At 51.4% G+C, this 23,270-nt stretch overlaps 6 protein-coding genes and 1 non-coding gene across 7 annotated transcripts; 4 read left to right on the forward strand and 3 right to left on the reverse strand.

The window, feature by feature from the left end:
- Positions 1-2,037: 2,037 nt before the first annotated feature.
- Positions 2,038-8,257, reverse strand: BCR38DRAFT_364356 (uncharacterized protein). The gene is made up of 2 exons (XM_040857216.1): positions 4,795-8,257; positions 2,038-4,744 (listed from the first exon to the last, which is right to left on the reverse strand). The coding sequence occupies exons 1-2, from the start codon at positions 8,098-8,100 to the stop codon at positions 2,171-2,173; spliced, it is 5,880 nt and encodes a 1,959-aa protein (XP_040717746.1). The 5' UTR covers positions 8,101-8,257; the 3' UTR covers positions 2,038-2,170.
- A 170-nt stretch (positions 8,258-8,427) lies between these two features.
- On the forward strand, positions 8,428-12,910 carry BCR38DRAFT_522130 (WD repeat domain-containing protein). The gene is made up of 2 exons (XM_040865218.1): positions 8,428-9,930; positions 9,977-12,910. The coding sequence occupies exons 1-2, from the start codon at positions 8,579-8,581 to the stop codon at positions 12,633-12,635; spliced, it is 4,011 nt and encodes a 1,336-aa protein (XP_040717747.1). The 5' UTR covers positions 8,428-8,578; the 3' UTR covers positions 12,636-12,910.
- Positions 12,911-12,986: 76 nt separating this feature from the next.
- Positions 12,987-13,069, reverse strand: BCR38DRAFT_t139. Its single transcript has one exon. It is a non-coding gene; the product is annotated as a tRNA-Thr (tRNA).
- A 1,981-nt stretch (positions 13,070-15,050) lies between these two features.
- On the forward strand, positions 15,051-17,385 carry BCR38DRAFT_472616 (isotrichodermin C-15 hydroxylase; the record flags this gene model as incomplete). The annotated part of the gene is made up of 5 exons (XM_040862919.1): positions 15,051-15,610; positions 15,671-16,270; positions 16,326-16,558; positions 16,608-17,288; positions 17,376-17,385. Exons 1-5 carry the CDS (start codon positions 15,551-15,553, stop codon positions 17,383-17,385), a joined length of 1,584 nt encoding a protein of 527 aa, XP_040717748.1. The 5' UTR covers positions 15,051-15,550.
- An 861-nt stretch (positions 17,386-18,246) lies between these two features.
- BCR38DRAFT_337851 (glycoside hydrolase family 5 protein) lies at positions 18,247-19,524 on the forward strand (the record flags this gene model as incomplete). Its single annotated transcript, XM_040855565.1, has 1 exon — positions 18,247-19,524. One exon carries the CDS (start codon positions 18,247-18,249, stop codon positions 19,522-19,524), a length of 1,278 nt encoding a protein of 425 aa, XP_040717749.1.
- A 459-nt stretch (positions 19,525-19,983) lies between these two features.
- On the forward strand, positions 19,984-22,139 carry BCR38DRAFT_426143 (uncharacterized protein). Its single transcript, XM_040859744.1, has 3 exons — positions 19,984-20,115; positions 20,264-20,565; positions 20,619-22,139. Exons 1-3 carry the CDS (start codon positions 20,067-20,069, stop codon positions 22,011-22,013), a joined length of 1,746 nt encoding a protein of 581 aa, XP_040717750.1. The 5' UTR covers positions 19,984-20,066; the 3' UTR covers positions 22,014-22,139.
- A 230-nt stretch (positions 22,140-22,369) lies between these two features.
- Positions 22,370-22,841, reverse strand: BCR38DRAFT_337058 (ribosomal protein S10 domain-containing protein; the record flags this gene model as incomplete). Its single annotated transcript, XM_040855507.1, has 3 exons — positions 22,370-22,454; positions 22,514-22,678; positions 22,738-22,841. 3 exons carry the CDS (start codon positions 22,839-22,841, stop codon positions 22,370-22,372), a joined length of 354 nt encoding a protein of 117 aa, XP_040717751.1.
- Positions 22,842-23,270: the final 429 nt, after the last annotated feature.

Below are 23,270 nucleotides of genomic sequence, written 5' to 3' on the forward strand. Positions count from 1 at the left end.
TTAAGCTCAATGATGTTATAATCTGAAGATGACACAATTTTGTGGTAAAAGTCGGTCTATTATCACATTTGTTTAGCCTGCGCAAAGGGGATAGGGGTCTACACTTGATATAGTATTTACTATCCAAAACTCTCGCTCAGCCCGCGCCCTCACCTCCTTTTCTGAATGGCTGGAAGTGGATGTCGCAGGGCAGTCAACACCAATACCCCTTCCGAGACTTCGAGAAGTGACTAGACAGTCGTCGCCATTGTCATTTATAAGCGTTACATTCAGTTTGCATCCCTTTTTCTTTTTCTCTCTTTTGTCTGTCTTTCTTATATCCGTTTTATACCTTTTATCTATATCAGACCGGTCCTTGTTTCCGGGACGCTATGAGCTGTCAGCTTTCAGCGAAACTTATGACCGCACATGCCCAGTATTATGAAACCTGTTTTTATATATATTCAACTTCATCCTGTCGAGCCTCGCCTCGGGCTATAAGACCTTTCTAAGATATCTGGAGCACCGATAATTTCCCCCGATCTGCCATTGATACAGGATCTATGTCGGCTTTCTGTACGCACATGTTCCTGGAGCTACTCGATTGTAACGGGGGTCAACAGACTCCACATCCGACCTGCATACTCGTCCTGGACTGAATTTGCAAAGAAGTAATCCACGTCACTAATCTCGCCAGTTGATTGCAGACTCGAGGCATCGTGGGTTATAGACCTCCAATTCCCTGTCGGATTCATTGGGGGAAGGCGTGGGGTTCTGGGCGATGACCATGTTGCATCCTATTGTTCCTGTTTCCCTCTTCTTCGGCAATATCGCGCCCAGAGACCAAGTTATGAAATATTGAATAACGCGCGACAGATAATTTAAAAGCTGGGAGGTGTTTTATGCTTTGAGAAGGAGGTCCCGGCCTGCTGAACAACTTCACCTACGTTGTTATTCATGGGATCTACAACTATGTAGACGTGCACAAGAACAAACGGTAGCAACCGTACGTAGCAGCCACGGCTATGGCATGTTCCAAAGAGCTGTTATGGACCAACTCTATCGCAAGCTATAACAAAGCATGGATTGAACGTTTCTCTATACTTCTCAAGTAAAAAGATTGAAAGTAACTATAAGGGCCTGAAGGACAGAAAAATGTGCGTCTTCGCTGCAGAATTTGAGAGTGCTGATCACGTCTGCGCATAACAGTGGCTGATACCAGAGGATTTGGAGCACGGAGTCCAAAATCCTGTTAACTGGCTGTTGTAGCCGCAAGCGGAATAGCCGTTGGGGGTCACAGGCTGGTACGGTCCGACAAAAGGCTCATTGAGGATATTCAGCGAACAAGATTGCGATCCTACTAAGTGCTGGTGCGGGTTCGGCCACTTCCTAGGTGATACTTTCTACTGCCAAACCTGCAGGACCTGAAAGCACATTGTATGCTTTCACGGAAAAGACTATCATAAGGCTGCGCTAAAGCATCATCAGTGTGCTCGTGCTCTCAAGAAATTGCTGGCATCGAAGTCATAGATGACAGGAAGCTGGAAAGCAAGATAAGGCTGCTGATGCGCTGGCACTCAATCATGCTTGGGAACAAGTGTTACCTCTTGGGGATATTTGAGGAACTCACTGATCATGTCGACTTGAATGATTCCAGGAAGATCCACTGGCGCCAGCAGGATAATGAGATTGCCAGAAAGCTGCATGATGTGGCATATCAGATTTTTGGTCCTGCAAAGTTGTTTACCGAGCAAACTTCCGTGTGAAAACACCACCCTGCACCAGTCATCCGATTAGTTCAGTCAACTTTTCACCCATTATCCCAAACTTGGACCTACCGCCTCGTGACGTATCTGCGCTCGTCCTGGTGACATCCGGTCAGGACTTCGCCCACTGGGTATAGATCATTTTGGGGAGGTGCGAATGTGCACACACGACATGGTACCATTGACTGCAACCAACATCATACACACAAGTAGCAGGAATCCGCCTATTGTCTAACACTTCATCTCAGACAACATGGAGTTCCACACATTACTTACACGAAGATGAACTTATGTTGCTATCATTATCATTCATTCGTCAAATGCTTTTGAGAACCAGATGAGCGCCTCGTGACAAGTACTGTCACAATGCCCAGGTCATTGATGAACCCTTATTTCCGGTTCTAGTTCCTATATAGTTTTTGTTTTCAATCACTGCCTCCCGTCCGTCCGGCCAACCATACCATCCCCTTCAGACCTTCGACAACACTAGCTCTAAGCCAGCCCTCGCCGTCCCAACCATCTTCTTCATCTCCTTGCCCTTGGCTGACCCTTTCTCTCCGTTCAGCCTCAGATCGTCGCACCCTCCACTCGACCCACTCAAAGAGGCCCTTCAGGCCAATTAAGTCGTCCCGCCTGCCATTCTTCACACCTTCTTCCAGTACCAATTTGGCATCGACCACGCTTCCGCAACTTAGGCCTACATCGGGTCCGCCAACGCCTCTGTCGAGCACAATGCTTCTTTCCGAATGTGTAAGCTTCTTCAGACTTGGCACTGCATCAAACAGCCATTCAAGTGGTTGGCTCCCAGCCTCGGTTGACCCCGACGGCGTATTTAGTGACGACTGGCGACCCAGAGCGAGCATCGTGGCCGCGAATGGATTACCGCCCGTTGGGCGCCGCCTTAGATAGAGTACCTGGTTCTTGGTGAACTTTTCCTTCAGTTCGTCGCCTCCTGGCCCGGCAAAGTCTAGGTCAAGATTCCAGAACTCTAGACTGGTCGTACGAACACTCAAAATCTCGCTCAAAGGGGGCAACAGGCATGGTGTAGTCCGCATATCTTCGCTGGGTTGTCCCGGCTCTGTTCCCAAGGGGGTTTTCAGTTTGATAGATAATGGCACGCTGACAGGTGTGTTTGTAGCCACATCCTTCGTAACCAGACACCTGGGGTCAGTGGCCAGAACCCAGAAATGGCGGAATGCCTGCAGATGACTCTTATTGTCTTGCACCTGATCTGGGAAAACTGGATAGAATGCCACTAACAAGCTTGCAATGGCCAAATTTGATGTGTTGAAAGTCTGCGTGCCACAGCCAAGCGATAAGACGCCAATTGCCATGTGTGTGGCCATATGAGAGCCGTACGTGGTCTCAGGATCGTTGCGAGCGTGGAGAGATCGCAGGATGCGCAGAACCTGAAGATCGCATGTGCCGGCCATGACTGTAGCCGCAGAGAGCGCGACCGTGTCAAGACACATGCGCGCAGTGACTTGGACGGTGCGGTTATCAAAGTTGGCTTTCGACGATGAGGATTGACAATAGCCGTAAAACACGTGCAGATAATTGAGTAGCAGGTCGCGGACGTCTAGACGACCTGAACCAGCATAGCGGAGAGCAATTGAAAAGCAAAGGCCGGCGAGGATAGTGAGGAAGGGCAGGTGGGTGGAATTAAGAGGGCCCTGTGAGGAACTGTCGAACGGCTCAGAAGGTGGAGTGACGCGGGAGTGGTAGCGACGTGGGAGATTGCGTCGAATCCAATCGTGTGTGGGATCGACCTCAGACCAAAGAATAAGGTGTTTTGCGACGGTTCGGAGAAGGAGGATGTCAGGGCGAATGTAGTCAAACTGCAGTATTGCTTCTGGCACGTCGATCTTACGAGCCACAATATGATCTTCGGACTTCATGTAAATAAGCGCAACAGCTACAACGGCAGCGGCGCTGGATCGGTCCAAAATGTGTACAAGCTCGACCTTCTTCGTAGCCGAAGCCAGGGTGACAAGTCTCTCAGTGACGCGCATATCGTGCAGGCCCTTGAGATCAGTACCTTTCCCCAGGTTGATGAAGCCGAGCGCAAATCCTGCAGCAAGCCGATAGCATTCACTGCGCAGCGGTTCCTCGTCATCTTCCGTCTCGATGTGTGCAATTTCCGACATCATGATTTCGCTCATCCGGCGGTGCTGACTGTTGCAGTATAACAAGCCGATGCCCATGATGCCAGTGGTCTGTGTAAGGGGCGAAAGATTCAGCTCAGCTGCACCGTGAGGCAACATCCTCGTGACGTGGACAGAGAGAAGACGCGTTATCAAGGAGTCCATAGTGCCAATATAAGAAGCAGCCAGGCCCAGGAGAAGTCCAATAGACGTCATCGTATGCTTGGGAGTCAAGTACTTGAAAGCAACCCATTTGGCTACACCTTTGAGATGGCCGTTCAAACCCAGCGCGAGAAGGAACCCAGCGTGTCTGTTGTTGAGATCGTTGCCGGGCTTGTTGTAAAGGATCCAGGACGTATCAATACCCTGTGCTTGCCGAGATATTGACAGACCTCCGGCGACACCAGAATGGAAGAATCCCCAGGCAATCTCCTCTTCCTTGAAGAGGTTCTTGTCTACGCCGACTGTTGTATTTGACGGTTTGATAGTGCAGTTCAAGACGAAGCCGTTGATGTGGAACTTTTGGGTCAGCAGTGGGAAACGCAAACCGTAGTTCATCAAGGCTCTCCCGGCAGGAATCGACAGCGTGTTAGTAGCCAGCCGTGTCACAACTTCCTTCTGCTGTTCGAGATAGGTCTGTTCTGTCCATTCTGGAAGTGGGTCCAGCCGCACGACCCGTGGTTTCGTGGTACTGAGCATGAGCTTTGTCTCTTCCAGCCTTCGATCTTCCTTGAAGATGGCCCGGACAACGGCCTGTTTATCGCTCTCGGCGACATCATCAGTGGGAGCGTCGTTGAAATCCATGACATTCTGACATAAGGAGTTGAAGTCCCAAGAAGCTAGGTGCGAAGGTGCCTAGATATAGTTTAGCAGCTTGCCACAAACATGGCAAAATGAGTACGTACAATGAGATTAGAGGAGTGGAACCGGCTTCCATCTAACGGCGAGAGCACCACACCAACGTCCTTCCTGTCCACTAGATCTAGTAGGTCTCTCGACCACGCGGATGGCGGATGTGCTTGGCATTGAGCAATGGCATCTTGAAGAGGCACCATGACAGCTTCTGGGAGTAATTCCAATACCACAGATGTGATCCCGCTGCTGTACATCGATTCCACAAAGTCCACAGGTGACGCCTTCTTGGTCTCAAGGAGATTGAAGAATTTGACAAACATTCTTGTCCGTGGGATAGCGTCTTGTGAAAGTGATGAGAAGACCATCGGTATTGGTTGCGGATGAGCTGTATTTTTTTGAGTTAAGTTGTCTTGGATCCAGTCAAATACGTGCCAAGTGGGAGGTTCCTGCGGAATCCGAGCAAGCGAAACTCGTGTGTTGTCACTTCCAGACGTTGGCAAGTCTACGGGCATGTCTAATTCATATAAATATACCCATTGACTCCAGTTCATCCATCGGGCAACTTGAAGTAACACCGACCGAAGATTTGTTGGCCCGGGTGATGCGGAGTAAGAAGCAGTGATGTCAAGTTTCTGGTCTTCCAGGAGCAAGTGTAGCGCAACAAAGATGTCCTGGGCACATTGGACTCGACTGGACTCATCGTTGTGCAGAGCCGTGGGCAAGTACCCCTCCGGACTGCAAGCAGCCTCACCAAGCGCCGACATTAAGTACTTTTGAGCATGGCGCAAGTGAGAAGAGATGAAGTCCATGTCCTCAGTACCTTGTTTCTGCTGGAACATGCTAAATGAACTGTCATCTTGTTCCACGACCCATCTCCACGCCGTGTGGTCAACCCAAGGTGGGTGAGTCGATGAATTTGGAGTCTCGAAAACATTCATCGTATCCCAATCACTCGAGTCCGTGTATGCTCCACTGCTCGATCTGAGATGACTCTTGCTTCTCCTATGACCCAACGGAGTACCAACAGAGTAAGAATCAGCAGTCCCGAGGGCAAGGTACATCGAAAGTATCTGAATCACGGCGGCAGACCACTCCATGTCTGCAACATCCACCTGCTCTTGTCGAAGCCATGCGACGATTTGCCACCAGCCAGCCAGCAATCTGTCGCCAAATGGTTCAGGTAAGACACCACGAAGGAGCTGGAGAATTTTCGCAACTTGAGGACAGGTAGGTCGGAGTTGGATGCGAATCTGGTGAAGTTGTTGGGTTCCGCTGTCCAAGATGTCGACGACGCCATTGAGCTTCGGATGGCGAATTCCAGCTATCTCTCCTACTACAGGGGTTACGGCTCTTCTCATACCGACTTCATGGTCGATCAGACTACCACGGTAACCGAGGCTCCGCAGATCCGAAAGGTTAAGTTTTGTTGGTAGGGTTATGGATGTCAGTGGGCTCCATGGGGCCTGGAGGCTTAGCTCACGATGTCCATCACCGGATTCGGAGAGAAGAAGAATCATGGACAGGCTTCCATCCACAATTTTACACGAGTCAATGACGTTCTGAGCTTTTCTGAGCTGACCGAAATTTATGATTGTCTTGTCGGACTCAAATGCATGATGGCCTCTGGTTGTTGTCTGGAGGTGTAGCGTAAGCAACTGTAAACGCTTCTCCATTGTGTCTTGGATGCCGATCAAGACCTGGCATCGATTCTGATCACCAACAGCTGATTGTGGCCCAGGAAGACAGAACACTTTACAATGAGTCCTGGCCGGCTGTTTTGAGAGGGAATATCTGACGTTGGTATTATCCAATGGCATGCTGTGAATCTTCGTGAGCATAATCTCTTGTGTGAGGCCATCGAAGTCGTGGTCGTCTAGCCCCATGCTGTGGAAACCTTCGAAGTCGCCGCCAGCACGTAATTCTTCCAGCAGGTTGTCAACTGGAGCTTCCAGAAAACTGCCAATTGCATTGACGCTCTGCGTGACGGTGCCACTGAAGCTGACACCCGGGAAAGCGCCGCTGATTCGTGCCCGCGAGCTTCCATGTGATGTCTCCCTGCGGGCGCCCGCATGGTTTGCGATTTGTGCCTGATCACCAAACGCTGTCCGGTCCTGAGAAGCTGACAGGTCTGCGCGTGCAAGCATCGAGCTCACCCGACGTGATGTTCGTCGCGTGACGCCCGATTCCTTGTCGAGACCAAGTGACGACTCGAGCTTTTCAAGCGCCTTTTCATTTCTTTCAACCTTCTCGCTTTTTCGAGATTTTTTCCCAGGGAGAGTAGCCCCAAGGCTTTCTTTGAAGGTTGGCTGCAAAGGAGACGTAACGCCGCTCGCAAGACCCGGCTGCATTGAACTCCTACGACGGTCTGTCTTTTGCTTGGCAGGGTTTGGAGGGTTTCGAAGCGGATCGGCGTTCTGAATGTACGTGAACCTCCAGACACTATACATGCTCGTTTCTCGATTCATGGTAATGACCAATACCAACTTGTCCTTGCCATTCTTGTCTGACGTGCCACTTAGCCGTGGTAATTCTTCAATGTGCAGTATTTCTTCAGCTCGGTCGAGAAAGCATGGCACCTTTTCAGAGCTTTGGCGGGCCTTGCGCTTCGACGATCGATCCGGTTGCGTAACGACAAGTCCGAGTTCGAGGAGAGGATCAGTCAAAGACACCAACCGAGGCCAGTGAGACCCATTCTTCTCCGTAGGCATATCCCAAGCATCGTCTAGCGGGTTCTGCAGGCGCAAAGGGAGCGCTTTGGGCCTACCTAGGGTTTCGGTCGTGAATGTAGTCTGTTGGGAGGTTCGTATGGACGCCGGTGAGGACTGGGGGGAAATAAACGAGTTTGGCGGTACACGAGGAAACTTGAGGCTGGCTGCAAGACTGCTGTCGGTCCGTTGCTTTCGCTGAATGACGACGCCTTGCGGAGCAGCGCAGGCCGACTCGACTTCGAACGGCATGTGAACGACATGACTGGTGCCGTCCAGGAAGTAGATGTGAGCTTGTGTCTTCAGAAATACTACCAAGGCTTTCGATAGCGTCCGGCTGTCCGATAAAGACTTGCCAGCTCCATAGCGGGATGCCTGCTCCGACCCGGGAAAGTAAGTCAACAAGGCCTGCGTAACAGGTTCCCTCTCCAGTTTGAACCCAAAGCACTTGCGAAATATGCTACCGCGAGACCAGATGACGCTGTCTTTGGTGACGAGGAGCTCGTCTTCCCCCACATCATCTCCGTGATGATTTACGGTGATGTCCCAGGTGTAATCGGAGCTCGGCGCATTTTCCTGGATCAGCTGTTCTTGTATCGCATATTGCAGCGCTGTCGGTTGGTGCAGCCCGAGGGATGTCACCGAGGCCATAGTTGACGAATCCGCTCCATGAGTCACCTATGATAAAACGGTGAAGCTGGCAACAAGTGCAGAAACAGTTGTCGGTCTAGAGAGGACATTGATGGCAAATAGCTCTTACCTTCGACCGTTGAGAAACGCGTTGGTCGACAAGACGCGACTTCCAGGTTCTTTAATTTCAGTGAGGGGCAGACTACTGTCATCATTGGCCGCAGCTTCCCAAATGGAAGCGGTGTGTACAGTTTTCATGCAAGATGGAAACACTGTGTAAAATCCGGTGTGCCCCAGAATCTCAGCCCGCAACTGACCGCTTATCGACTGTGCACTGTGCGGTCAACTGACGTAACTTGAGTGTCTGCCGCGGCCCTAACAGCTAGCTAGCCTAGACAAAGCTCCAAGGTACCTTAGGCGACGATCAATAACTTGAAGCTGCTCGCCTCCTTCCGTCTTGTTTTCATGCCATGCCCAGCCGCTGTAATTACTGCCAATAATGACAGAAGGATCGCCCGACCTGGGCGATGACAGGCGTCGCGAGAATGACGAACCTGAATCTGAATCCAGCGCCGAGCTCGTCAAGATCGAACCGCGGCCGGTGGAAGACATGGACGAGCACAAGACGGACGACGAGAGTGAAGACATGGCAGACGAGGGAGAGGAGGTAGCTGAAGAGGATGGTGACGAGGATGACGAAGATGATGAAGATGACGAGCCAAAGCTGAAATATGCTCGACTCACCCAGCACCTGAGTTCCCTCTATAAAAATGCCGACATGACGAGCGCCTTTCTTGTCGCCGGTGACAAGATGGTCATAGGAACGCACAACGGCAACATCAATGTTATACAACTGCCAATGTTCCAGTCACTGCGAGTCTACCATGCCCACTCGACATCCGTCACGAGCATATCCATTTCCCCGTACCCGCCACCGCTCCCGCCCACGACTTGGAAGTCCGAGACTACAACCCGAGCAGCATCTATCACTGGGAACCGTGGACGAGCATCATCGAACTATTCTGAACTGTCTAAAGCCCGAGCTAGCGATCAGCGGAGAGCACGAGAGCCGCCGCAACTTCCTAATATCCCTTCGAACAACATCCATATTGCAACCTCTTCAATGGACGGCAATGTATGCGTCCAGTCCCTTATTGATGTGAAGGACGTTTCATTGCGGAATTTCGCCCGTCCGGTGCAAGCTGTCGCTTTGTCGCCCGACTACAAAAATGACAAAACTTATCTTTCAGGTGGGATGGCCGGAGATCTCGTCTTGACCGTTGGCCCTCCACCCGGGAAAAGTACGTCCACAACAACCGGCACGGCTGCTGCCGCCGCTGCTGGGTGGCTGGGGTCAATGGGGCTAGGATCAAATACTGGCAAGGACACAGTGCTGCACTCAGGAGAGGGTACGATCAACACGATCAAGTGGTCTTTGTCAGGGAAATTTGTCGTGTGGCTCAATGAGCACGGCATCAAGATCATGCGGACCAAACTTCATCTAGAAAATTCGGAAGTCGAAGACGCTTGGAAGAGGATAGGGCATATTGATAGACCGCAGACGGATGAGTGGGAAGAAATGGCCGGTGTCTGGAAAGGGCGAGCTGAATGGATTGATGAGCAGGCCATCGAGCGGGATGAAGATGCAAAGGAGCCCGAATCTGCCGCAACTACGGCATCGCCAGCCGCAACTAAACTCAAACAAATGGCAACGAACAGCGAGAAGAAGGTAGAACGGCTGATAGTAGGTTGGGGAGGCACCATATGGATCATCCACGTCCAACCAGGCGGTATTGGGGTTGGAAAGAATGCTGGCGAGAAGTCTCTTGGAAAGGCGGAGATAGCCAAGAAGTTCGTATTCCCTGCTTCGAACCTAGATATCTACTAACACCAACAGGCTTCGAATGGACTGTATTATTTCTGGTATTTCGCTATACACCCAAAATCTGCTTTTAGTTCTGGCATTCTGCAAACCAGACGAGGAAGATAAAGACGAAGATGGCATCAAGAAACATGCCAAGGGACATAAATCGGAGCTTTCTACTGCATCAACGGGAAGTGAGCCATCAGGCGGCCTAAGACGTCGCCAGAATGCTCAGGCACCCGAGCTGAGGTTGATTGACTTAACTTCACAAGCTGAAATTGACAAGGACAGTCTGACGGTCAGCCGCTTCGAGCGTTTATCATCAAATGACTATCACATCGGAGTGTTACCAGCCAACAATGCTGCGTCGGTAGTTGCATCTCGAGGCGTGTTGGATGCAATGGCTGGTCTCGGGACTGGCATGTGGAATGCGGCCATTAATCCAAGAACACTGTTCAATTCCGGTGCCAGTATTAAGAGCAAAGACAGCAACGACGACGCGTCTAGTATCAAGGTCGCCAGCACTGCCGGGAGCATTCGCATTGGGCCACGATCAGGGCCGCAGACAGTGCATCCCAATCTTGTCAAACCTGGTGCTAAGATATTTATCCACAGTCCGTATGACTGCATACTCGCCACGAAAAGGGACCTTGGAGATCATCTTGGGTGGTTGATGGAGCGTCAGAGATTCGAGGATGCTTGGAATCTCCTGGATGAGCACCCGGAGATCATGTCTGCTTCTCCTGAGAAGCTCCCAGATGCCATGCCCTCAAGCCCAGACAAGCAGTCGTCGCAACCGAGTAGTGATGACTTCTATGAGGATACTGCGTCCGTGATCGATTATCAATTCCGGTCTCAGAATTCATCAGCAGAGAATGAGAAACGACGAATTGGCGAACAATGGATTCAGGAGCTTGTGGAAGGCGGAAACTGGAGCCGTGCCGCTGAGGTTGCGGCAAAGGTGCTCAATACCTCCGACCGCTGGGAGAAGTGGATATACACATTCGCCGGCGCCCAAAATTTCGATGAAATTGTTGATTACATGCCAACGGAGCCTATGCGCCCGCCAATTCCCGGAACTGTGTACGAGGTCATTCTCGGACACTACATTCAGAACGATAGGCCACGCTTTAAAGAATTGCTGGATCGTTGGGACACCGAGCTCTTTGATATCCACACTATCGTCACTGCACTTGAGAACCTTCTCAAGTACCGAGATGTGCGAGAGGACAGTGTCGAAGACGGTGAGAAGGGGCGTGACTGGCGCATCGTGATGGAATCTCTTGCGAACCTCCACGAAGCCAATGGCCATTACAGAGACGCCTTGAAGTGTTACATTAAGCTCCAAGATGCAGACTCTACGATGCGGTTGATTAGGGATAATCACCTCGCGGATGCAGTCACAGACGACGTGCCCAGCTTCATCGCACTTAGGGTCCCGGATGCTCAGCTGTCCAAGATGACGATCCCGGAACTCGACGAGGCCACATCAGAGGCCATTACACTACTGGTTGATGAAGGCCAGCGCGGCCTCATCAAACCCGACACTGTGGTTCGGCAACTAGAAAAGAAGGACATGAATCTGTATTTGTACTTCTACCTCCGTGGGCTCTGGAATGCGTACCGCGAGCGACCCATGGACGAGTCCGTGTCACTTGTCGATGACTTCGCCGACCTGGCTGTTCGCCTCTTCGCCATGTTCGACCGCGATCTTTTGATGAACTTCTTCAAAAACTCTACCAGCTACACCTTGGAGAAAGCAGCACAAGAATGCGAGAGCCGAAACTACGTACCTGAACTCGTGCATCTCTACTCGAAAACTGGCGAGGTGAAACGTGCCTTGTATCTCATCATCGACCGCCTAGGTGATGTGTCACAAGCTATCTCTTTTGCCAAAGAGCAAGACGATCCGGATCTGTGGAAAGACTTATTGGACTATAGTATGGACAAACCGCGATTCATTCGCGGGCTGTTGGAAGAAGTAGGGACGGCTATTGATCCCATCACACTCGTGAGGCGGATACCGGAAGGTCTTGAGATACCTGGCCTCAGGGAAGGGCTGAAGCACATCATGAAGGAGCACGAAATCCAGTACTCTATTTCCAACGGGGTCGCCAAGGTGTTGAGAAGCGAAGTGGGCGCAGCTCAAAATATGCTGCGAATGGGTCAGCACAAAGGCATCAAATTCGAAGTCAAGTTCAAAGACCAAGCCCACGTCGACATCGAAGTACAAGATGTTGCGACACTCGCCACCGGGCCGCTGGCTTCCCCGAATGCCAGCGGCACACAGACGCCCACGGCACCAGAGGTCATGGACCCAACGGCTGCACACACCGTGACGGGCGGCGGCTTACACGGCGGCGCCAGACAGCAGCCTGAACACGACCACCGGCCGCCGCAGCCGGGGCACTGCGCGCGATGTCACGAACCATTTACCGAGTGGGAAATGGAGACACTCGTTGGGTTCGCTTGCGGGCATGTGTTCCACATCTCGCATTTGCTTGAGTTTCTTTATCCAGACCAGAAACCGGACCCGGTCATTGTAGACTACTGGGATGGAAATGAGGATCGTACGAGAGGCGGGCGTTTTGTCAGGAGGAAGGTCACACATGCGAGGCTGCTGCGAGACAAGGTCGCCGCGGGGTGTCCTGTGTGTCGGGCACGGATGGAGTTGGTTGAAGGAGGTGCATAGAAAGGAGAGATGTACAAATATATGGGTTAAGTGGCTCAAGTCGTTCGAAGCATTTGGGCGGCGTTCAAGGAGTAGTAATGGAGCGGTACGGCATTTGTTGAAACTTCGCCCTTACGAAGAGTTCATTTTCGTTTAGGATAGACTTTCAACCAAGTTTGTACATATGATTACTCATAACTCCAAGTCAATTGCCATTCATTGCTAATCTCTCCTGTGGTTGGGTGTTCATCAGGAATGTTTGAGGTCGTCCTGTAAACAGAGTCGTGGATGAGTGAAAAGTTTGCAAAATGTGCAATAAATGTGCAAATACTAAAAAATAAAATTTTACGACTTCATCTATCGTGAAATCCGTGCCTCCACGCGGAATTGAACCGCGGATCTTCGCATTGCCCTAGAATTACGAGTGCGACGCATTACCACTGTGCCATAGAGGCCATCTCCTATTGGTGGTTGAATCTCGTAATAGTGCTGTATATCAATATGGCCCCCTTCAAATTTGCCTCACCTCTTCTTTGGCCATGTGGACCTCTCTGTATCACAAATCTCAGGAAGTTACCTAAGTTGGTGCTCACCACCAACTTGGCCAGTTTTTCGACACTTTCAACTTCAACCTATCCTATCTTCGTCGATTCATTAGCTTTTTTCAATCGCAATGGACTCACAGCTACAGGAAGCCGTCCTCTACATGCAAGAGCATCCTCAAGCCAAAATTGCCAAGATTGCGCGAGAAAGCGGCGTAAAACGCGAGACCCTCCGATACCGCGTCAAGCAAGCTGGGAAGACTAAGAACCACGGAGGACTCAACAAACTACTATCTGAAGCCGAAGAAAAGGCCCTCTGTAATTACATCGACCGCCTTGATAGGATCAATCTTGCGGTTCGCGTAGAATTCGTTACCGACGCTGCAAATACGATATTACGTGAGAGTCAAGGTTCTACCAAATCAGCCACCAACAACAGTCGGATCAAACTGGACTACACGTTTCCTCAAGCGCCATAGCTACTTCCACGCTTCCCAGCGGAAGCTCCATTCAAACCGCCAGACTGCTGAAAACCTCGACACTATACGAGAGTATTTTACACGGCTTGAGAGAGTCCTCCGGGAAGAAGGAATCGATCCCTCTGATCTCTGGAATATGGACGAGACTGGCTTCCGGATTGGTGTTGGTAAGGATCAACTTATCATCACTAAGCGCAAGAGGGCCCATTACTTCGGCCTACCAGAAAATAGAGAGACAGCGACAGCTATTGAAGCTATCTCTGCTGTTGGCGACGTAATACCAGCTTTCCTCATACTCACGGGGACTATCCACTCGGCTCAGTGGTACGCGCAAGACCTTCATCCAGGTACGAAGCTACGGCCGGTCGATACAGGCTATTCGAATGACGAGATCTCTCTCGAGTGGCTTATGCACTTCGAACAACACTCTAAGAAAACGCAGAAAGGTCGAAAGCGACTATTGATCTTAGACGGCCATGGCAGCCACCATACGAAGCAGTTTATCCAGTACTGCAACGACCACGATATTATACCCTTCGGCTTGCCCCCCCATCTTACTCATCTCTTACAGCCACTAGATGTGGTTGTTTTTCAGCCATATAAGCACTGGCATGCGAAGTCCCTCGATCAGCTAATACGGGATGGATGTACCAATATAACCAAGCTAGAGTTCCTCTCAATTATCGAAGATGTACGCAAAAAGACCTTCAAAGCGATTACTATCCAGTCAGCCTTCAAGAAAACCGGTATATATCCATTTTACCCTCATCCCATACTACAAGAGATTGAAGAACGTATACCAAAGACGCCATCACCACCACCAGCCACTTCATCTTCGTCATATGAAGGCACACCTACTACTTTTCGACAAATTAATAAAGTAGCTAGCAAGATTACGAACTGTCTTACTGATCCAAAGCTTGGTATTAGTCCAGATCTAGCCTATCGACTTAGTCGCTTTGTTAAAGGGTCCCTCGTTAATGCGACCGAGCTTATACAGACTAAGCGCGATCTTAGCCGTACAAAGTATGCCGAACGTATATAAAAACAACGGCGCGCTACGAAGAACTATCATCTTCAATCTGGTGGAGTTTTATCCGTTGCAGAAGGTAGAGAGATGGTGAAGAGGAAGGTTGAAGATGAGGTAGCTAAAGCACAGAGAGTTCTCGCCAAGTATCATGAAGGACTACGTAGAGTAGCCAAAAAGAGCTTTTCTGATGCCGCAAAAGAAGCTAGAAGACGTCGATTGACAGGCCAATTACAGCCTACAGATGTCTTCGAGACAGGCCTTGGTTGGCGGTCATTACGTAGATTCTAATTGAAGGTTGAAATCCGTCGAAAAACTGGCCAAGTTGGTGGTGAGCTCAAGCGAATCCGTAATAAGTGGGGTGTGGCACTGGTACTGATTCACAGCAGACAGGCTCGTGGACGGACAAGGCCGGCATCAGCAGATCTTCCGCAGCCGGGCGATTTTCCGCAGTAGGACTCCCAGTCCTCTATGTAGGTGCCGCTCTCCCCCGCGATCTGTAACCCGCCCAGATCTGCGGGATGCTCCATATGAATCCTTCCTGGGAATGCATCTAATGCGAAACATCCAATTGGCACATGCTAACGGTAATGGTATGAAAGTTTCCTCACAAACAGTCAGCAAATTACCTTCCTCGTGACCATGATTGGATCCGCAGCTAGCCGGACGTTTCTTGGTTGGCTTGATTTGGCAACTCGTTGGCGCAACGATAAGCTCGAGGCCGCGTTAAACCGTGGCAGCATTAAGGAAGGTTGATAATGACCGTTGACTACGGATGCCATGGAATTCAGATGGGCTTTATTTGCTAGAAACAAAAGAAAATACTGTTTCCTGGATTCTTGATATTTTCGTGTGGCATATAGGCTAGAATCGAAACAGGCAAACAGTATGGCTGTTCTCAGTCTCCCTTTTCTGATCCTCAGCGTTGCGGCCGTCCAAGTCAGTTGTGTAAGTGTGGTGACCTGAGCTCGGTTGGTGCCGTCAACTTGCTGACTCTGCACACCGCAGGTTGTAGCCCTCGTCGTCTATCGACTGTACTTCCATCCTCTGGCCAAATATCCAGGCCCGTTGTTGGCCAAAATCACAGATGCGCACCAACTGTACCACTCCTGGAAAGGTGACCGACACCTGGAGTTCTGGCGCATGCACGAACGATACGGCAAAATCGTCCGTTTCAGTCCCAATAGCGTATCCTTCAACTCCAACACAGCGCTCAAGGACATCTACGGCTTCAAGTCCAATGTCCGCAAAGCCGAGTTCTACGATGCCTTTGTGCATCCGGCCCCTAACACGCACAACACGCGGGACAAGACGGTTCACTCGCGGAAGCGCCGCGTTTTGTCCCAGGGCTTCTCGGATAGTGCCATGAAGGAGATGGAGCGATATATCCTCGCCAATGTACGATCGTTCTGTGAACAAATCGGTATGGACGCCAGTGCGGAGAAGAAGGGCTGGACGGCGCCGAAGAACATGTCGGATTGGTGTAACTATCTCGCAATGGACATTCTGGGCGATCTGTGTTTTGGCAAGGCGTTCCATATGCTGGAGAGGCCGGACAATCGGTACGCGTTGGAGCTGGTATCGCTTGCTACCACGAGACATCTGATTGTAAGACTGTGTTGGTTTGATCTGCTCTAGGTCTGTGTTGCTGACATGAAATAAGTGCGGGACCATGCCCTTGGTTGGCAAGTTGCACCTCGACAAGGTGCTCTTCCATAAGATTGCAGCGGGTAGAGCCAAGTATATGGCCTACAGCAAGGCCCAGTTGACAGACCGAACAAAGTTGGGCGATGACACTGATCGTCGTGATTTCTTCTACCATCTGCTGAAGGCTCGCGATCCAGAAACAGGACTTGGTTTCACAACTCCCGAGTTGTGGGGAGAATCGAATCTGCTGTAAGTACGCTGCATCATAAAGCGAAAGCGATGCTGACTTATGACTCAGAATCATTGCTGGATCCGATACCACATCCACTGCCATGGCCGCGACACTGTTCTATGTTGTGCGAACTCCATCAGCACTGGAGAAGGCGGCCGAAGAAGTCCGAAGTAAATTTAGTGATGTTGAAGAGATTCATCAAGGCCCCGTCTTGAACTCGTGCACCTACCTGCGAGCCTGCATTGATGAAGCCATGCGCATGTCGCCCTCGGTTGGGGGAATCCTGCCTCGCGAGGTACTTTCAGGCGGTATCACCATTGACGGCGAGTTCATCCCCGAGGGCATCGTGGTGGGCACACCGCACTATACAATCCACCACAATGCCGCGTACTATCCGGACCCGTTCGCATACAGTCCGGAACGCTGGGTGGCCGGGTCGCAAAAGAGCTTCGGTGGATACGGCGAGACTGTCGTGAGGGAGGCCGACGTAGCGCTGGCTCAGAGTGCGTTCTGTCCGTTTTCTGTCGGCCCAAGAGGCTGTATCGGGAAGGGCTTAGCGTACGTAGAGTTGATGACGACGTTGGCGAGGGTGTTGTACACCTACGACCTCCGTAAATCAGGTGGTGTTGACCCTGCCGAGGGCCACGAGGGCTTGGAGTGGGGGAGGCAGCGAGTCAACGAGTTCCAGTTGATTGACCAGTTTACGAGCTTGAAGGATGGTCCGTTGGTGGAATTCAGGAAACGCCAGTAAGTGGCGCGTTTCTGCCGTCGCTTGTTCCTTGCATGGCCATACATACACTCGCTGTCACCCTTTCTCATGTATATATATATTAGTCGGGCCTAGGAAGAGTTGAGTGGTGGGGTTCGGTCCGTCACGGTCCGACTTAGGTTAGTAGGTTCGTGATGTGATAGACAGCCTCGGCCTTCTAGGTCTTCTCCGCTATATCTCCATCTCGTGATCTTCAAATGATTTCCCTCAAGTGTCACGAGTCTTGGGCTCGGTGTTTTTCAAGTTTCTTGTTTGTCTTGTGGTTGCAGTTGTTGTGGAGATAAGCATCGGGGTCGAGTTCTTTACAGTCGAGCGAGTCCCAGAGAGTTCCTTCTGTGCCACTGGTATTGTTGCGACCTTCCATATTCTGTACAGCTCGCTTTCCACACAAACAAGTGCTGTTCAAGCTTTCCAATTACCAAGCGACCTCGGCTCATGCCGGGTTCTCCTGGTAACGTATTGAGCCGAAATTGACTAGCAATATCAAAGAACCCGTTGGAGATGGGACGGTTGCAACGCGGGGAAGATGCCAAAATGCGTTGGAATCTCAGCGTTTCCCCGCCCTCTCCAACTCCATGCGAGTCCATCAAGCTACCATTATACGCGTCGATATTGATACTTCAATCCTTACTGGACACGTTGGGAGACAAGTCGGATGAGTCTTGGGTCGTAACTGTACCCCAAGAAAATCCACTAAGTGTTGGCATGGTAAATTTCGTTCCGTCGGTGAAATGATGTTTCCTGGCCAAGGTTTACCATCATAATGAACCTCGGAACCAGACCAATGGATTATGAGGGGCCTATACTCTATTCCGCTCCACTGATACAGTAGGCAGTTATGATATCGATGCTTAAAATGCGAGCAGTCGCCCCTCTGTGAGCAGTGTCGGTAAGCTAGTGGCAATATCCAGATCCTGGTGCCCTCGTATCCTTATCATGGCCAGGCGTTCTCTCGGAGCTTCTTTGCTCTCACTGCTCGCTGTGGGCAATAGTCTTTTTTTTCAGACTTCTGTCGCTGCCAGCTGGCCCTACGGACCCCTCGTCACCGAAGGACGGGACATCAAGAACACCGAGGGCGAGGATGTTGTCTATGCCGGAGTCAACTGGCCTGGTGCGGCAGACGTCATGATCCCTGAAGGTCTTCAATACCAATCAGTCGAATACATCGTCTCCCAGATCAAGAGTCTCGGCATGAACTCGATCCGCCTCACCTACGCCATTGAGATGATTGATCAAATCTACGAAAACGACGGCGAAGATGTTCCAATCCAAACTGCCTTCATCGAAGCTCTTGGTGAGACCAACGGCACCAAAGTCTACAACCAGGTCCTCGCCGCCAACCCTTCCTTCGGCGCCAACATAACCAGACTAGAAGTCTTTGATGCCGTCGCCGCGGAGTGCGCTGCTCAAGAGATTCTGATCAATTTGGACAACCACATGTCCTTGGGGGCTTGGTGCTGCAACACTGAGGATGGGAACTCGTGGTTTGGCGACACCTACTTTTCCGTCGCCAACTGGACCCGAGGACTCGGATACATGGCCGAGCACGGCAAGTCCTGGCCGGCTCTGGTGTCCATGTCCCTGCGCAACGAACTTCGAGAGCCTGACAACAACGCCACGCTCGCGGCAGCGTCGTACAATTGGCAGGATTGGTACAAATACATAAAGCAGGGAGCCGGCGCCGTCAACGCGGCCAACAGCGACGTCCTCATCCTACTCTCCGGACTCAGCTTCGATACCTTTGTTACCCCCGTGGTCCGGGGCACTGCTCTGACCCCCAGCACCAGCACCTTCCAGCTTTCCGACTTCGCCGGGTACGAGGACAAACTCGTGTTAGAACTTCACACCTACGCCTCCACGACCAACTGCACAAGTCTCGAGATCAGTCTCTACAATAGCGGGTTCCAGGCAATGCACCCAGAAGACCCGCAAACCGTCAACGTCTTCCCAATCGCGTTGACTGAGTTCGGCTTCATTCAGGATGCGACCCAATGGAAGGACAACGTGTATGCCACCTGCGTCGCCAGTTACCTGGCCCAGGAGAAGGCAAGTTGGATGCAGTGGGTTATTGCCGGTAGCTACTACATCAGGACCGGTGTTCAGGATTCCGAGGAGACCTGGGGACTGCTCACTCACGACTGGTCCACCTGGAGGAGCCCGGAGTACGTCGAGGGGGGTTTGGTCCCTTTGATCAACAAAACTGCCTCACCTTAAGATTTCAGTAGCCTAGATGTAGCGAGCAGATAAGCATAATGTATCGAAATACAACGACGTTCTCCACCATTGTTCAGTTCGATTAATGGACGATGACATGATGCATTGTCCCACGTCAACCTAGAAAAGTTGGTTGCGACAGCCAGGAGAAGAAAAGCCACCTCACGACCGAGGTGAGGATAGTGCAACTACTTCAAAACACATTACCTCCTTTACAAAGTGATAAAGATGTTAGCAGTGACAAAGCGCTTGCCAATCCATAGAGAAATCTCACCAGGAAGTACAGCTCTCTGCAGCACAGCTGTCCGGGCCGATGGTTCCAAGGTTGATGATGCTATTTCCTGGTTCTTTGAGCTGATGGTAGTATAACACCCAGTTTAATCAAGTCAGACAATCAGGTTCTCACGGGCATGGAACGCTAGGTCCGTTTCTGGTACAAATAGTGGGGCGTCGCGTCTTCTACGCAACTGCAAGGCTTTGTTCGAGGCTACGACATCTTAAACCTCGTCGCCAAACCGAGGAGCAGGAAATGGTCTTCCGCAATGGCGCCGCTGTGCAAGTTCTACCAAAATGGCAATTGTCGCAATGGTGGTATGTCTATATCTCTCCAGCTTGAACGCTGCCTTCTCCTACCATTAACTATCCAAAATCAACGGCCTAGAAAACACTCCGATACAGCATACTTCTCCATGCCTCTTCAAATAGCAAAAGCTGACCATGTCTTTCAATCGCTCTCAAGCGAACTGCAGATTTGAACACCCTGGGGCCAATAACAATCCATTTGGCGGTACCAGCAACAACCGATTTAGCTCTCTAAGCTCTGGCGGTGGAGGCAACAGCAACAATAGCGGAACGAACCCGTACAAGGTTACCAAGGAGTTGATCAAGATCGATCTAACGGAGGAGCGTCCATCTTGGATATTGTCATCTTACGGCCCCGGTAAGGATGCGCCAGAGCAGTTATTCGGGGGATTCCCACGAGAGCAGAGCTTCGAAGAGCTACGATTGCTTGTGGCTTCGAGCTCAAATCCACCCGAAGCAGTAAGATGGAGGTTCCAGTCTTTAATTCAAGATATATGCTGATCGTTTTCCAGCTCCAACATATAGCAACGCTCTACCAGAAAGCTGAACACCAAATCCTGACAACCCTTAATGACCTGGATGGCGCAGTCAACTTCATCGTCGGCTCTGAGAACAATCACCCAAACCGCAACGATATTTGCAAGCAAAATACTCGAGAAGGAGGCACAAATGGAACTTTTGCGGTTGGCAACACATCCGGTCCCTTTGGAAACCCCTTGAACTCGGCTCCTGCGGCGGGCCAAAACCCGTTTTCCACCACGCAGGCAAGTCCATTCGGTGCAGTATCGAATAATACCACAACAAATGCTTTCGGTGCTCCATCGACCACGGGAACCACTGGTGCATTTGGTCAGCCTTCAGCATCGGGGCAGAAGCCCAACCCTTTTGGCGGGGCTAGTGCGTTCGGGCAGCCCTCGACTCTTGGAGCTGCAGGAGGATCCGCGTTCGGGCAGCCTTCAAGTCTCGGTGCTACAGGCGGGTCAGCGTTCGGACAGCCTTCAAGTCTTGGTGCAGCGGGGGTTTCAGCATTCGGCCAACCTTCAGCACTTGGAGCTGTTGGGGCGCCAGCTTTCGGCCAGCCCTCTCAACCAGGCACGACCGGCTCTGCCTTTGGTCAAACATCAGCCCTAGGTGCAAAGCCGAATCCCTTCGGGGCTCGTACAGGGCCGTCGTCCGGTTTTGGGCAGACTGCTCCACAGCCGGCCGCATTTGGACAACCCGCCCAACAACCAAGCGCCTTCGGACAGCCTTCGTCGTTGGGATCAAATCCCAATCCGTTTGGTGCTCCTGCAGCTGCCCCCTTTGGCCAGACCGCGCAGAGCCAAAATGCTGCCCAACCAGCAAATCCATTCGGCCAGCCTGCCCAGACAAGTGGTGCCTTCGGTCGGCCTGTTGGTTCAAATCCATTCGGCTCCACAGACCAACAAATGGACACTTCGGCACCGGCACTTGCTGCTCCAGCAAATCCGTTCGGTCAACCGGCATCGAGTGGGTTTGGTGCGGCGAAGAACGACTTCGGTCAACCACAAGTTCAGGCGGCAAAAGCCCCGGCGCAAGCAAAGGGTACACCAGGACACCCCTACGCGCCGAACAGCACGAAACAGCACCCGCCAATCAGCTCTTACAGTTCGCGCAACATAGATGGCCGTCTGACGATGTTCAAAGGCCGGAGCGTTATGTACAATAACAATGGCCAACCAGGCTTACGAATGCCGGACGGCTCATGGAAGAAGATCTGGTTCCCGGACGGTCCTCCTGGGTACAATTCCGACACGGAACCGCCTGAGCCAGGGTTGTATACTGCCAGCATCAAGGCTGCGTACGAGGCAATGAGCAGAACTGGACGGTTCGCTGGTGATATGCCCGAGGTACCACCTATGAGGGAGGACTGCACATTTGATTTCTAGTTCACCAATTGTTATAAGCACGGACGAAGCATGGCATATGGCGTTTGGGAAACAAAATCCGGCACGTAGGTTTAGATATCCAGTGGGTAATCCTGTATTATTGGGAAGGGCAAAGCGATAAGACACTATGCTGTATCCCTTGTATCGTCTGTGGATTTGTTCACGAGCTCCAACCTAGGAGTGGTGATTGGGATTTACAGGTGGTCTTTCCGTTCGCATCAAGACATACTTTGGTACCTAGCTCAAGGGTTTCTCATTGATTCGTTTCGTTCGACCCATAAGCAGGATTTCTCCGCTCTTTGGCCTAGCTACGTGCCCATTTCCATACCCATACTTGGGTCACCGACTGAACACATTTATGCGGCAATGGTGACCTCGACCTCGACACCGGCCTCGATGTTGACGATGATCTGCTTGACGATCTCGGTGGGGGCGTTCAAGCTGTTCGAAAGTTGTCAGCTAGTTTCCTCTGGTAAAACCCAGGTAAGGGGGCCACATACTCAATGATGCGCTTGTGGATGCGCATCTCGAAGCAATCCCAGGTCTTGGAACCCTCACCGCAAGGGGTCTTACGGGTGGTGACCTTGAGGGTCTTGGTGGGAAGGCGGACGGGGCCCTTGATGCGCAGGTCCTTGGACTTGGCGCGCTCGATGAGCTCGGAGCAACTGCGCGGAGGTCAGTAAGCATCGCCAATATGAGTACAAGGTTGAAGGGCTCAACGTACACCTTCTCCAGCGACGCGACCTTGCGGCTGGTCAGCGTAATGCGGATGCGGTGCGTCTTGGGCGCCTCGCCGAAGTCCTTCTCGCCCTTGTTGTAGCCGGACATGATGACTGGTCTTAAGTTGAATGAGGTTTTGGTCGGTTGGTTGGGTGGATTGGCGGGGAGGACGACTTCCTTCACGACTCGAACGGTGGGTGCGTTACGGTAACGTGATGAAGGAAAACTGGTGGTGAGGTTGCTCGTGGAGAACGAAGACTGGAGTTACGATTGCGCCGCTTCGGCAAGGCTCGCGAACTTTTGTAACTTTTTTTTGTGGGAGCGGCATAGGGTTCGATTTAGTTTAGTTGGCAAGCTAAGCCAGGTGGGGTCTAGCGCGGGGTGTTGCCCCTGCCCCCGGTCCTGTCATGGATCCACCTGAGTAGTCCAGATCTACTCAACTAGTTGGATGCGTCACTCGGCGAAGACATTCAATGTTAAGAAAGGCGTTTGATCCCAACTGGAGATGTATTGAAATCAGTCCGTTTTTAAAGAAAC

The sequence above is a fragment of the Pseudomassariella vexata genome (assembly GCF_002105095.1).
Source record: "Pseudomassariella vexata strain CBS 129021 chromosome Unknown BCR38scaffold_4, whole genome shotgun sequence".
Taxonomy (NCBI): domain Eukaryota; kingdom Fungi; phylum Ascomycota; class Sordariomycetes; order Amphisphaeriales; family Pseudomassariaceae; genus Pseudomassariella; species Pseudomassariella vexata.